This window comes from Elaeis guineensis, chromosome 9, assembly GCF_000442705.2.
Source record: "Elaeis guineensis isolate ETL-2024a chromosome 9, EG11, whole genome shotgun sequence".
Taxonomy (NCBI): domain Eukaryota; kingdom Viridiplantae; phylum Streptophyta; class Magnoliopsida; order Arecales; family Arecaceae; genus Elaeis; species Elaeis guineensis.
In genome coordinates this window covers 7609197-7623717 of record NC_026001.2, presented here as the reverse complement: position 1 = coordinate 7623717, position 14521 = coordinate 7609197, and the positions used below count along the sequence as shown (strand labels likewise).

Genomic DNA, 14521 nt, shown 5'->3' with positions numbered 1-14521 from the left:
TGGGTCAACAAATTGGCATCACTTGCTTCATGAACCAGAGTGATGTGAACTATTTTCCAATGTTTTTTATTTTCTTCGAAAATTTTTGCTATCGTAATGAATTAAAAACCTTTCGATAGTTTCTATACTCAGCCAAAAATCTCCAGTTTCATGGGGGTCGTCATGAAGATAAAATAGTTTATTCCATCATGGCCTCTCTTTGCATGTTCCAGAACTAAATGCCAGGCAAATAGACTCTGAATCAAACAGTTCTTGCTGCATGTGGTTCACATAACTTTCAAGTCTCGATATCTCTTCTAGCACTCTCATATTCCTTCTTCCCCACATCATAAGATGACATTTTCTGCAAACTTGTGCTAACATCATCATATGCAAGACATTCTCGATCCCCTCTAAACCTGTAATTCCATTGCACAAACCAACCAGGGATAAATGACCTGCATTCGGCTCTTGATTCTAGAGTCAAAGTTTGAATTGGAGACAAACAGAGCTTAATTAGACTCTACCCAATATGTCTCAAAAATTTGTACAAGTATTCACTGAGTACTCATACTGCTACTAAAAAATATGAGTAATAATAATGATGAGTGGAACAAACATTTGGAGGACTTCTGTAATGTCTTGAACTTCTTGTTATGGTTGCCTGCTGCTTCTCTTAAGAAGCTCTTCACTAAACTCCCACAGCCCTTTGCCCAGAGCTTTATCTCTTGCCTTCAGAGAAGGTGTTGCCTCATTGCAGTTAACAAAATATTTTCCAGTTATGTTTGTTGCATTTGGATGTAATGCTAAATAACAGGTAGTTGCAGCTCCCTGCAGAGTAAAATGCCTTTTTAGTTTGCGACATTTTCCTCATGCTTTACCAGGAAAACAGCATCTGAATCAGAATCTTGAAAGAAAATGTATTCAAGAAAATAATTTGTAAATGAAATGAACTGATTTTAGCATCCAAGAGATTAAATATTAAACGAATAAAATCCTATAACAACTGGTTGACATACCTGGGGTATGCTCTTTAGAAGAGGTTTTCCTAGAGTAGCAGCAAGTGAAAACACTACAACTGCAGACAGGAAAAAAAAAATAAACCTTTTTTTTTTTTTCATTTGCTTGACCCAAAAGGAATTTCAGAAGAGAAATTGAAAGCAGCAGAGGTAATTACCATTTATGTTTAAGTAGCGAGCTATATTGGTGATTATCATTCCTGGGTGCAAAGAGTTGGCCATTACATTAGACCCCTCTTCCTAATTGACATCACATACAAAATAATTTTAGTGCATTTCAAGTTTTGTTCCCTGCTGATTTTCATAATACTAAACAAAAATTTGAAGGCACTTAGAATTGAGTGAATTGGGGGGAGTAGTAATAATTAGCTATCAGAATACATATTCTGGAAGTTGGGGAGGGATTGGTCCAGATCTGAGAGTTCTTTTTGTTTGTCATCTTAGAATTGAATATATAAATTTGTACCATATGGTTTTTTCTCCACCAAGCAGGGACAGATATTATTTACTATGGCTTAATCTGTTCCAACAAATAAGGCATTTTTTCCAGTTTTTAGGATATTAAAATGGTTGTGAACTGTAATATTTTTCAGAAATGGCTACATCATACATCATGGTTTTCTTAAGCAATTCATACATCATAGTTGTTCATTTGATTAAATGGCATGCAAAGTTAAAATTTACGTGTATGAGCTTATGATGAATGCAGACCAGTGGCATGAGCTGATATGAAATAGATGCAGTTACAGATAAACTAAAAATATCCTCTGAATTTGACAGTCTGGCCTTCTAAAACTTAAATGGTGATACATAAAATGGTTGATGATGCAATATGGTCATATTAAAGTGTCATTACGAGAAAATTGGTGAATAACATGAATAGTTATATAAGTATATAAATGCTGCTCAAGAAATTGTTTCATTTATAATTAAAATTCTCATATGTGCTCCAAACTACAATATATCTCAAGATACCAGCCATTAAGCCATAGCACCTATTATCTCATATTAATAGAACTCAAGTTATTTGCTAGGATAGAACTCAGGTTATTTGCAGGTCATTTAGCCATAGTCATATGATGATGCTGATGATGATGATGATGCAGACCTGTAAACGCCTAGATAACTCATTTGCATGCAGTATATTTGCTAGTTTTGAGCGAGAATATGCGGCAACAGGTTTATACCTGAGAACATGAAGAGAATATCCATCAGCAATTTATCCACACACACACACACATATAAAGAGCTACAAACTACCTTGACTTGTCATTGATCTTATCAAGATCAAACCAAGCTCCATCACTTCTTCTGTGTGCAAGTGATGAGACATTGATTATCTTTCCCTGTATTCCTGTTTCCTTGGCTGTGGCTTTCATCTTTTTGAGTAAGAGATTTGTCAGTAAAAAATGTCCTACATTTTCAGAAAATCAGAACAAATTTACTGTCAATCTTCTCAACATTCTGGTATTATATAAGCAGGATTTCAAGCCTATATATAGAGCTCGCATGAATTGGTAAGGGAACAGAATTTTAGGTCTTGTCATGGGATCGAACACTAGTTCATTTTGTTAAGGAAGAAATTTAGTACCAAGGTGATTTGTAGCAAATTGCAACTCTATTCCATCTCTTGACAATTGAAATGGACAAGCCATTATGCCTGCATTGTTGCTTTACAAAGTCCAAATCTTGTACATTAGAAGCAGCAAGGCTAAATAAGAATAAAAAAGTATAAAACATAAATCATTTGAGCTATGATCTCTATCTGCATTTCGATGGGTTTGTTTTGTTCATAACAAATTGTAACTTCATACTCACATGAGGATGTTTAGATGTTTGTTTGATGAATTGAAGGAGCGAGCAAAGGCATCGACAGAGCTGAGGGAGCTGAGATCCATCTCCATGACTTGGAGCTTCGCATCTGGATTTTGTTCAAGCAGGCTCTCTTTGACCTTCATGCCACTCTCCATTGTTCGGGATGGTATGATGACCTTTGCCCCTCTTAAAGCTAGAACCCTTGCTGTCTCTTTTCCAATGCCATTTGTTGCTCCTACAATGGATGCATGCATGACCACAAATAAATGAGTTCTTGTTTATAAATTTGTTGGAAGAAAATATTGTGTGCTATCAAAATTTATGCAGAACTCAAGCGATATGTTTTTGTCGTTCCTCATTTATGATACTTGCTCCTACAATACACGCATGCACAACTACAAATGGATGAGTTTTTATTTACCTTTGTTGTAAGAAAATATTGTGGGATGTTATACATCATCCTAACCACTTGATGCTGTTAAAATTGATCATCATATGGAGTTGTGTCCAATTTTTGTAGAAGATTCTGAAGGTTAGCCTTCAAGTTTTTTAGAAAATTAAGTAAACAAGTTGAGCAAGGCCTACAACACTAGCATGCAAAAATTTGGCACATCTGGGGAAATCGTTGCTACAAAATCCATAACTTACTCTAATTTGTGCCTTCAAGTTAGGTATACTGTTCTTCAGAAAGTAAGGTCAGGAACCATGTTAATCTCCCAACTTCTCCCAACTTCCCCCAACTTCCTACTCTTGTGCTGCAGAGTTTAACATCCACTATGGCGGACCTGTTCTATAGGATTTTGGACAGAACAGGAGGATCTAGCTTCACATGGAGAATAACAATTTATACTTGCATGTCTGCCCAAACACAAACAAAAGACGAGTGCTTCAATGCTTCTTGGGTGCACTTGTGGTGCTCCCACTCAAAAAAACATTCTTTACTTAATCTTGGAATTCATTATGAAAGCTTAGGTGAAATTGCAAGGCTGAAAAATGCCAAGGAGGTGTAGTTGGTCAGGATGGATAACACCAGCAAGAAAAGGATCTTAAGGCTGCCTTTAACTCTGTGAAAGAGAAAAGTGAGAAAAAAAGTACAGTAATTTAATCTTGGTCCTATGTAAGGAAAAAGATCAGGTTGTTTAATTTCCGGTCTCTCCCATCCAACATTGCTCGACAATGACAACTGTGGTCTCTATGCTTGAGAAAATCTGGACATTAAAAAGACTTAAAGATGTTATTTAAAAATATATGAAATAATATATATATATATATATATAATATAATCATAAAAAAATAAAATTATAGAAAAATAAATTAATTAAAAAAATTTATATTGAAAAGCGGGCCTAAGATGGAAAAAATGATGAAATAGGCTCATAATAAAAAAAAATTATTTGTAATTTAAATGCCAATCAAATATATATATATATATATATATATATATATATATATATATATATATATATATTAAAATATTTTTTTCGTGACGTGTATAATATAGTATATGTGATGTGATAAATAATAAAATAAAATACAGGACCTGATTTAGGAGGTGGTTAAACTACTGTCCTAAAAGAAATTTTGGTCCCTTCTCGTTCGAAGACTTGAGCCACATACCCTCCTCCAAGGTACAATTTGGAAGCCAAGTACTCCAACGTCCGTCGGTGGCACGATCTCGAACGGACGCCAATCAAACTCGTTCTCAGTCAAAATAATAATAAAAATAAACAAGAGAGAGAGTGAAGAGAGAGTCATGAGAGCAAAGAGAGAATTGTTTCGAAAGACTCTCGATATTTTTTTTCTCTGTAGAGAACTGAGGAAGGGGGAGCCTTAAATAGGCCCAAACAGCCATGGCAGTTGCGTGTGCAATAATCGCCTCCGAAATAGATGCCCGCACACGGAGCTCCTGTGAAACAGCCGCAAAACAACCATGCGGCGCGAACTACTCGTCGAACGGTCGAACGGTAGAACGTTCACACATGCTCAATGCAGAACGGTCACGCACGTTCGACGTTCCGCATGCGAGGAGTTTTGAAACTCCATCAAAAAAAAAATCAACAATCCCCCATAAATTTTAAAACTCTTAAAAATATTTAAATTCAGTAAACATATTAAAACTTTCATTGGGCTTTTACTATGCTTAATACAAGACCTTCTAAGTTTGAACTTGTATTTGTATAAAAATTACACAATATGAAGACGAGCTGATCATAATGCGGGGTAGCGCTATTTAGGCCATGTGCTTGCCTTATTTTTCATGAGAGTTACTAGGGATTCGCCTTAATCCTATAGTCGCGGTCTCACAACTACTCTTACTAAGGTAGATCCTCTGAGGGTACGTATAACAGAATCGTATCTCACTGAATTTTTCAATCTTGAATCTATTATGAGCTATGCTCAGCCTAACCATTACATATAGAGTACTATACCATAGGGATGGGTTGAAGACAAACTTCAAGAAATGGTGCTCCCAGACATCACTTCAGAGGTCATTTCTCTTTAAACATTGACTCTGAAATCTCCAATCGCAAAGGTAGGGGTCCACTCTGATGACTAATATATGGACTTAAGCCCCATCCCTCTCGATGTCTCAAACACCAAAGCCTTTGAAAAATCTTTAGTTAAAAGATCAGACAGATTATTTTTTGATCTTATAAATTAAAGTGACATCATATCTTTCATTGTATTTCTCACAGTTTTGTATCTGATTAGAATATGACTGTTCATCTTTTTATTTGATGTCTACTGATTTAACAGATCTATTAGAGCTCTACAATTACAATTTATTGGTACTACAGATATTTTGAATGAAAAAATTTCAATATCATTAATTAAATCTTTTACCCACTGTGCTTCAGTGCAAGTGGTGTTAACAGCAATTAATTCAGACTCAAGATATTGCACCTCCTTCAAACATGAAGAGATAACCTGTGGTGGACTTAATATCTAAATTATCTATCACCCAGTTAGCATCACTATATTCTTCTAGTACTTCTAGATAATCGGAGAACAAGAGAGAGTAATCTAGAGTTTCCTTCAGATATTTAAAGACTTTTCAAAGGCTTTCCAATATTCTTCACTAGGATTGCTAGAATATCGACTTAGTCTGCCTACTGCATAAGTTATATCAGGATGGATTCTATTTGCTACATATAACAGTGACCCTATTCTCTGGGAATACTCTAACTGTCTTACAGATTTTCCTAAATTCTTAGTTAAATGTGAACTATGATTATATGGGGTAGAGATAGGATTTAGATCAAAATATTCAAATTTTTTAAGTATTTTTTCTATTGAATGTATTAGGTTTATGGCTATTTCGTTATTTATTCTTTTAAATTTTATTCTTAAAATTATATCAGCTTCTCCTAAGTCTTTCATATCAAAATTATTGATAAATAATCTTTAGTTTCTTGTATTATTTTTAGTGATGTACTAAATAATAGAATATCATCTACATACAGGCATAAAATGATAAAATCTGTGTTATTTCTTTTATAATACACACATTTTATCATGTTCGTTAATCTTAAAGTTATTATCTGGGATAATTTCATCAAATTTAATATGTCATTATCTAGGAGCTTGTTTTAATCCATAAAGTGATTTAATTAATTTACATACCTTATATTCTTGTCTTTTGACTATAAAATCTTGAGGTTGGTTTATATAGATTTCTTCTTCTAATTCTTCATTTAAGAATATAATTTTTTACATCCATTTGATGAATCATTAATTTATGAATTGATGTTAATGCTACCAAGATTCTTAAGGTGGTTATCCTAGCTACAGGAGCATAGGTATCAAAATAATCTATATCTTTCTTTGATTGTATTCCTTAGCTACTAACCTAGCTTTATATCTTTTTACTGTTCCATCTGGTCTTAATTTTCTTTTGAAAATTCATTTAGTTTCTATGCTTTATTTTTAGGAGGTAAATCTGATAAAATTTAAGTTTTATTCTGTAGGATTGATCGAATTTCACTATTATAGCTTTCTTTCAATATGATGAATCTGATAATGACATAGCTTCATCATACGTGTAAGGATCACCTCTACAAGGTATGTAAAAAAAATTTTCTAAAATTCTTTTCAATTCTGATCCTCTTACTTCTTTTTATTTAGTTTCAGTTTCAAGTTCTAGTTCCATAAATCTAGAAGAAGATGGTTCACATTCTAAGGATCTAAAAATTTTAGTCTTAAAAGAAAATATGTTCTCAAAGAAAGTAGCATCTCTAGCTTCTAGGATTGAATTAAAACTTATATCACTAATATCTGATTTAATCACTAAAAATTTATAAATATTACTATTTTGGGCATAGGCAATAAAGACAGCATCTACAGTTTTAGATCCTAGCTTTCTCTTTTTGGGTTCAGAAATATTTACCTTAGCTAGACACCCCCACACTTTGAGAAAATTCAAATTAGGAGCTCTGTCTTTCCAAATTCATAAGGGATTTTACCACTATCCTTAACAGGAATTTTATTTAAAATGAAATAAGAAGACAGAAGAGCTTCCCCCCATAAATTCTCAGGTAGGCCTGAGCTAATCAATATAGTATTCACCATATCCAAAAAGATACGATTTTTACGCTCAGCCACACCATTAGGCTATAGAAAGTAAGGAGCAGTTACTTCATGAATTATTCTATATTCTTGACAGAACAGAAAAAAATTATTTGAATTATACTCCCTCCTCTATCAATCCTAAGAATCTTAATTTTTTTTTTGTTGTTTTTCTACCTCACTCTTATAAATGTTAAATTTTATTAAATGTTTCATCCTTAGATTTCATTAGGTAACAGTAGCAGTATCTCAAAAAATCATCTATAAAGGTTATTATGTACCTATTGCCACCACGAATTGCAGTTTTGAAAGAGTCACATACATCACTATGTATCAATTTCAAGATTAAAAAATTTCTTTCAACTGACTTAATTAGTTTTCTTGATTATTTAGATTCAGCACATATTTCACACTTAGATGTATCTAAGATTGATTTGAGAATTAGCTTTAAATTCATCATATGTTTGATTTTTCTTAAGTGTACATGACCTAATCTATTATGCCATAAATTTGATTAGATTTATTCACAAAATAAACTTGATTCTTAGCTTTATTAATAAAATAATTTATTATATTTAATTTGAATAAATCTTCACTTATATTTTCTCTTTCTATAAAAGCATTATTCTTAGTTATCACAGCTTTATTACAATCAAAGATAATTTATATCCTTTCTAGACCAGCTACACCCAATGACTCGGTTCTTCATAAGGTCTGGAACATACAATACATCCGTCAGGGTAAGAACTTTTTCAAAAGTCATCTTCAAATTAATTCATTCTTGTCCTTTAATCCTGATGGCTGTATTGTTCCAAGGATTACACCTCCTCCACTTGAGTCCTGAATAGTAGTGAACCAGGAGCGGTCAAAATAAATATGAACATTAGCTCCTAAATCCAACCACCAATCAAGGTTAGAGGAAGTAATATTAACTTCAGGGTTTAAGCTTACTGACCTAAAGATGGTATCTTTTGGACCTTCAACTACATGAGCTTGAGGTCCTGAGGAACTAGAAGGCTTGCGAAAGGGCTCCCTCTTCCGGTGATAATAGTCTCTCGCCAGATGATTGATCCTTCTGCACACAAAGCAGAACTTATTACTTGAACCTTGGGCAGGCTTGATAGATCTAGTGTTATTGATCTTGAAGTTTTTATCCTTAGGCTTGAACTTATTTGAGTAGGGTCGGTTGGGATGATTTGTCTAGTGTTGTTGGTTTGATTGAAAATTAGATTTTAATTTGGATTTGGTAAGGGTCAGATTAGCTTGAGCATCTGAGACTTGATTTGCTGGATTTTGGACCTATATTGATCTTCTATCCTAATTGAATTGAGAAGTTGAGTTAGAATTAATTCTCCTTACTTATGGAGCTGACCTTTAGCAAAGCCCGCTCGAGATCTTAAATTCTTCAGAGAAAATGGTTCCATTGGTTTGAAGCTTCCTAAGATATTCTTGAAATTGATGGAGTTGGTCATTTATAGGTTTATCATCTATCATAATATATCTAAGAAATGATGCGATGTTGAACCGCTAAACACTAGCATCATCCAGGCCATACTCAGACTCTAGGTTATCTTATAATTCTTTTGCACTCTTTGCAGATAGATAAACATCATAGAGTGAATCAGAAAGGACACTTAGAATTCTACCTTTACAACGATAGTTTTCTTCAGGGGTGGCAGGGGAGGTTGAACTAGAGGAGACAAAGGATTGATCAATAATCGATCAGAGCCCCAAAGTGGTTAGCCAAATTTTTATTTGGCTTTGCCATCTCTTAAAGTTGGTTCCATCAAATTTGTCAGATTTAAGACTAAAGGTTTCATCTCTAAGAGTAGCCATGTGGTCCAAGTATGGTTCAGAGAGGAAAACTGGTATTTAAAGAAAATTTATTAGTTAGTATTTTTTTTTTAACCAGTGAACTTAATAAGTTTTATTAAGGTTGAGCATGCAGCAATATAAATTTTAAGGGGATCTTAATTAATTTGTACAACACAAAACTATAAAAAATAATGATGATCAATTAAAAATAATATATAAATATGTAAGGAACATAAGTCCTAAATATGTATAAATATTAAATATGCATGCACTACAAAATAACTATGAAATTTCCTTTAGACTGTTATTGAAAAGTATATGAAATAATATATATATATAATATATAATGTAACCATAGAAAAAATGAAATTATAGGGAAATAAACTAATTAAAAAATTGTATTGAAGAGCAAGCCTAAGATGAAAAAAATGATAAAATAGGCTTACAATAAAAAAACTTGTTGGTAATTTAGATGCCAATCAAATATATATATATTAAAATATATTTTTTTTTCATGATGTATGTGATATAGTATATGTGATGTGACAAATAATAAAATAAAATACAGGATCTGGCTTGGGAGGCGGTTAATCACTGTCTTAAGGAGATTTCGATCCTTTCTTGTATGAAGACTTAAGCCCCACATCCTTCTCTAAGGTACAATCCGAAAGTTAAGTACTCCAATGTCCGTCGATGGCACGATCTCGAACAGATGCAGATCAGATTCATCCTCTACTCAAATAATAATAAAAATAAATGAGAGAGTGGGAGAGCGAAGAGAGAGTTGTGAGTGTGAAGAGAGAATTGTTTCGAAAGACTTTTGATATTTTTTTTCTCCGCATAGAATTGAGAAGGGGGGGGGGGGGGACTTTAAAGAGACCCAAACAGCCGCGGCAGCTGTGCGTGCGAGACAAACGCCCGCATATAGAGCTCTTACGAAACGGTCATGAACAACCGCACGACGTGAAGTGCTCGCGGAATGGTCAAATGATAGAACGTTCACGCATATTCAATGCGGAACGTTCGCACGCGTTCGATATTTCGTGCGTGAAAAAAATTTTGAAACTCCCTCGAAAAAAAAATCAACTAAAGGAGGATGGATATTTAACAGCGCACAACAAAAGAGAGGATGAATATTAGCGGTGCGTGTACGATACTGTAGAGTATGATGTGCCCATTGATGGTCACTATCAAACTATGCATACAGTTTATATCGTACAATTTATATTTATGTATGTGTTATTTGACGGCCATTCATTTTTTTGATGGTTGTCATTTATGGATGCACCATCCGCTATGATACATTAGTATGGTAGCCATCAAATTTTATTTATCATAAAATCTATACAATAATACAGAAATAAAAAATTGATAAAAATAAAAATTAATAAAATAATAATAGATAAATAAAATAAATAAATAACTAAACGATCCAAAAATAGCTCAGAGAAAAATAGGAGCTTGCTGAAACATCCAGATCGTCCGTCTATTTTGATGCCACATGTGCACCCCAGGGGATCTGATTAAAAAATTCTCACTGGATGGACCGGACGTTGAAAAACTGGTAAACAAGATTTTTTTTTTTTTTTTTTTTGGTTAGAGTCGTTAAGAGTCCTGACGATGGAAGGACTGGCATTAAAAAGAACGCCCATGTGCATTCTCTTGTGTCAGATCAAATAAATCAAGGACGCTTCTTAGTACCATCTGAACTCCTGACCCTCACGGCGGTTCTAAGAGCAAACTATGTTTCGCTTTTTTTCTTTTTTCTTTTTGATTGATGCTTATTAAGTTTTTTTTTTTTTTTTTTTTTTTTTTTGAGGAAAAGCTTAGGTCAAACGACCTAGTCAAACATTGCTGCTTGGCAAGTTAAACGAAGGGATGTGGACAAAAGCATGGACAATAATACTGGCCATGTAAAAATGGAAACTATGTGAATTATAGATAATTACAGAAATAAGAAAAAGCTGTGGCTCACTGACACCATGGTAGATGGGATAATGGTTTCTTTAATGCCAATAAAAGTTCCTGTGCAGTGTACTACCCATAACCACACATTATCTAAATAATTGGATATCTGTTCAATTATTATGTACTCGGTTAACAATAATTCTTCCAGTTTTACAGAAGAAATGAATCGTTATCACAACCAATAAATTATTGGAGTTTTGCAAATTATTCATGCTTAATTAGCTAGTGGCTTAATTATGCTGCATCATAGACTTAATTCTTATTGTTGTCATACACTCTCTCTCTTGCTTTTATTACTTATCCATGTTTGCAATATGCACTATTGGACACAAACAAAGTAACTACATCACCTTACTTTATATCTGATTTCTCGCTAAAGTAGCATAATTTCATGTCTTTCTTTTATTGTTATTTCAATACTGTCAGTATGCTTTGCTGTACGATTATAATACAATGCAAATGTGTCGCATATTATGTCATCCACTCTATATTAACCTTTATTCATCAAAGGTGATTGAATTCGATAATGTAATGAACCTGTGACAATTGCCGTAAGATGGCTGGCATCAATCCCTTCAGTGACCTCTTCGGCGGTGGAGGATGAACTGAAGCCAGAAGGTGATCCTGCTTTCCAAGGCCAGTTCCACAAGCCCATCTTTGCTCTTCTTTGCTTCCTGTTGAAGTGGTTGTGTGGTGGTGAGAGTGGTTATCAGAGTTATATGGCATGGAGAATGGAGAATGATGGCGAGTTCCTGCTCTTTTAGCTTTTGTGAGAGACAAGGAACAATGGGAGAGATGACCTGGGCCACTCGTACCCTCTTATCCCCCAAAGTCAAGCCAAGGTCCGAGAAAAGTCTCCCCTGGAACTTTCGGATAGGGATGCATGGGCTTGCTTGTGGCCCTTGCCTATGCTTAGATTGCGGGTAATTGGAAAGCTCTTTTTCTTAGGGCCTGGGTAGATAATCTTGTGCAATCTAGTAGGATTGACTCCAAGGACTTCGGCCGGACTGTATATATATTCATTCATAAAATTTATAAAAGTACATTCGAAGTGGGCCAACTCAAATCCTATAAGGAGGAACAAAAAAGATCTCGACCATTTTTTTCCTACAAACGAGCTAGGAGAGATTTGATGCACATAGTCTAAGTCGAACCACATACTTTATGATACTAAGAATCTTATTTACACTCCCAAGAATCCAATAAAATTATCCAAACGGTCCCTTGGGAGTAAACCATCCTATTATTATTCTCGTGCAAGCATGTTAAACTGTATGGTGAGGGGACTTTGTGCTCCACTCCTAATTCGCTCTGCAAGAGCCGCAAGAAGATGTGGTAGATATTGAGAATGGAACTAATTATAGAGAGTGCATGCATCATGCGGCCATGCATGCTGATCATCACAGCTGCTCGTTTCTATAGCAGGACACCGAGACGAGTATTTGATGAGTGCCGGTAGTTGACGGCGTGCACTACCCTATGTATGCAGTGTAATTTCTCTTGGAGTCACGAAAGGACAAAAGAGAGTTCAAATCCCAAGGGATCACCATGATGGCTGATCTTGATCAGAGCCAGTATGGTCTAGGGATGAAGTCGTCTTGCAACAAGTCACAGATGAAGAAGTCAAGCATTTGAGACAACATTACGAGAAGATGACCAAATTTCCTGGGCAAGAGCTTGAAGCTTCAAGAAAAGGATGGCGTCATGCCTTTGATTCGGAGAATTCTTGGGAAACGTCTTTGGCCCAGTTCGCGGCAACATCAACTAAACCTTCGCTATTCAGACGTAAGGGTGCAGGTTAGGTTTGATGAAGTAAAGAACAAAACTGAAGTATAAAGAAGTTAGAGAAAGCAAACCAAGAATTGATTCAAAGTTTAGGATTAGGAAATCAACTAAATTTATTATGAGTATATATCAATTTCCATGATTGGATTAACTTAACAGGCAAATTATTCACCCGTGTGCAGTAATATATACCAGTGGGTCTCTCCAAACAACACTTGATGACTGAACAAATAATGAAGCACACATCTGGTGTAATGTTATGCTCTTTCTCGCAACTAGTGATCTGAATGTGTGGATGCTGGCTTGTCAAATATTGGCTATTTCATGAAATGGTGTATGTCTGCATTCATCTTGCAATATTCTTTCTTCTTTTTTTATTCTTCTAGTCTCCTGATGACCACTTTTTGTAGAAGCTATCATGGGAATGAGACTATGTTCTATATGACCATTATGATCACTCTTGAGATGGTCCAAAATTAGTGGTTAGATGACTCAGCTACAAGTCAACCAGTTACCGATGATGCTGCATGTGGTGCACATGGCAATCAATTTCCCTTCCACTACATCTTATGGTCCTCCTTTCACCTATCATCATTTGCCCCTTTCGTCCAAATTACAACCCCATCTTCGTGTGTAACACACCCCTAATTCCCCTCTCAACCCATAATTTCGTGGTATAAATCAAAGGAGAACAGGTTTACAAAATAAAAATAAAGCTCGCAACTGTTTCAGTTCTTTCTCGGTTCAATGAACACTTGAATCTAATATTCATGAACTAATCTCGAAAAATCAACCTAGTGCAACGAAAATTGGTTGAAATAAATCAAACGTTCAGCCAAATGATAAAGTATCCCTTCAAAGATCTCTTGTTGGAGTCTCGCCTATTTGGAATATTATTATTAGAAGTCTAGCAGCCTTCTGAAATTGCACTACTCTGGAGGATTTTTTTTCTTTTGGGTGGATGGAGACTGGTTGATTGAATGTAATACCACTAATGGTTCTTTTTTCCTTTTTATATATGCATGTTATAGGAGGAAATACGTTTGTTGCTTTCCAATGGAAGTGGAAAAGATTAGGTTGGCACATCTCTATTGCCCTATTTTGTTGGAGGATGAGGAGCTAAAATTGTCATGCTCTTTACTTCAGATGGTGTGACCGCAAAGATGTGAAGACCGGCCTTTATGGAAGCTAACAGCAGACTACTCTTTCTCGATGTAACTCTTTAATAAAGGTAGTGCCCCACGTCCCTTATCCAATGCACTATAAAATGCTTCTACTTCGGAAACGTATAAGGTGTCCGTGGTTGGCAATCAGAAATGAAATCCCACTCTATTTTCTATACCAGACAATATGGAGATTAAAGAAGGTTAAGAACAGGCTTCAGCGAGGCTAAGATTGGTTGGTATTAGAACGGAATGCAATAATATTTATACACAAAGTCCAACTCAGTGATGGCTGTCTTAAAAAAAGGCTCTTCATGTCTTTCATATATCCCACGTATTGCTCTGCGGCAACCCAAAGATAGAATCAGGGTCGCTGCACCCTTCTCTCCAATCTCTTGGTCTTTTCTATCC

General features: G+C 35.0%; 1 protein-coding gene across 3 annotated transcripts; it reads right to left on the bottom strand.

The window, feature by feature from the left end:
* Nucleotides 1-425: 425 nt before the first annotated feature.
* LOC140851736 (short-chain dehydrogenase TIC 32, chloroplastic-like) lies at nt 426-11950 on the bottom strand. 3 transcript variants are annotated; one of them, XM_073243832.1, is made up of 8 exons: nt 11700-11946; nt 2817-3048; nt 2590-2669; nt 2259-2412; nt 2107-2185; nt 1157-1238; nt 999-1057; nt 426-810 (listed from the first exon to the last, which is right to left on the bottom strand). In XM_073243832.1, the coding sequence occupies exons 1-8, from the start codon at nt 11815-11817 to the stop codon at nt 634-636; spliced, it is 981 nt and encodes a 326-aa protein (XP_073099933.1). In that variant the 5' UTR covers nt 11818-11946; the 3' UTR covers nt 426-633. The 3 variants fall into 3 exon arrangements, with proteins under 3 accessions (XP_073099933.1, XP_073099934.1, XP_073099935.1); XM_073243834.1 differs by having other exon boundaries at nt 716-854; nt 11700-11950; XM_073243833.1 differs by lacking the exons at nt 999-1057; nt 1157-1238 and having other exon boundaries at nt 11700-11950.
* Between the last annotated feature and the right edge of the window lie 2571 nt (nt 11951-14521).

Bases quoted from the DNA above. Each gene is read 5' to 3' on its own strand.
- LOC140851736 (XM_073243832.1), bottom strand. From the start codon at position 11,817: ATGGGCTTGTGGAACTGGCCTTGGAAAGCAGGATCACCTTCTGGCTTC. The intron at 3,049-11,699 runs GTTCATTACATT...CATCCATTGTAG, and splicing joins TCTTACGGCAATTGTCACAG to GAGCAACAAATGGCATTGGA. The intron at 1,239-2,106 runs GTCTGCATCATC...GATGTCAATTAG, and splicing joins AGTTATCTAGGCGTTTACAG to GAAGAGGGGTCTAATGTAAT.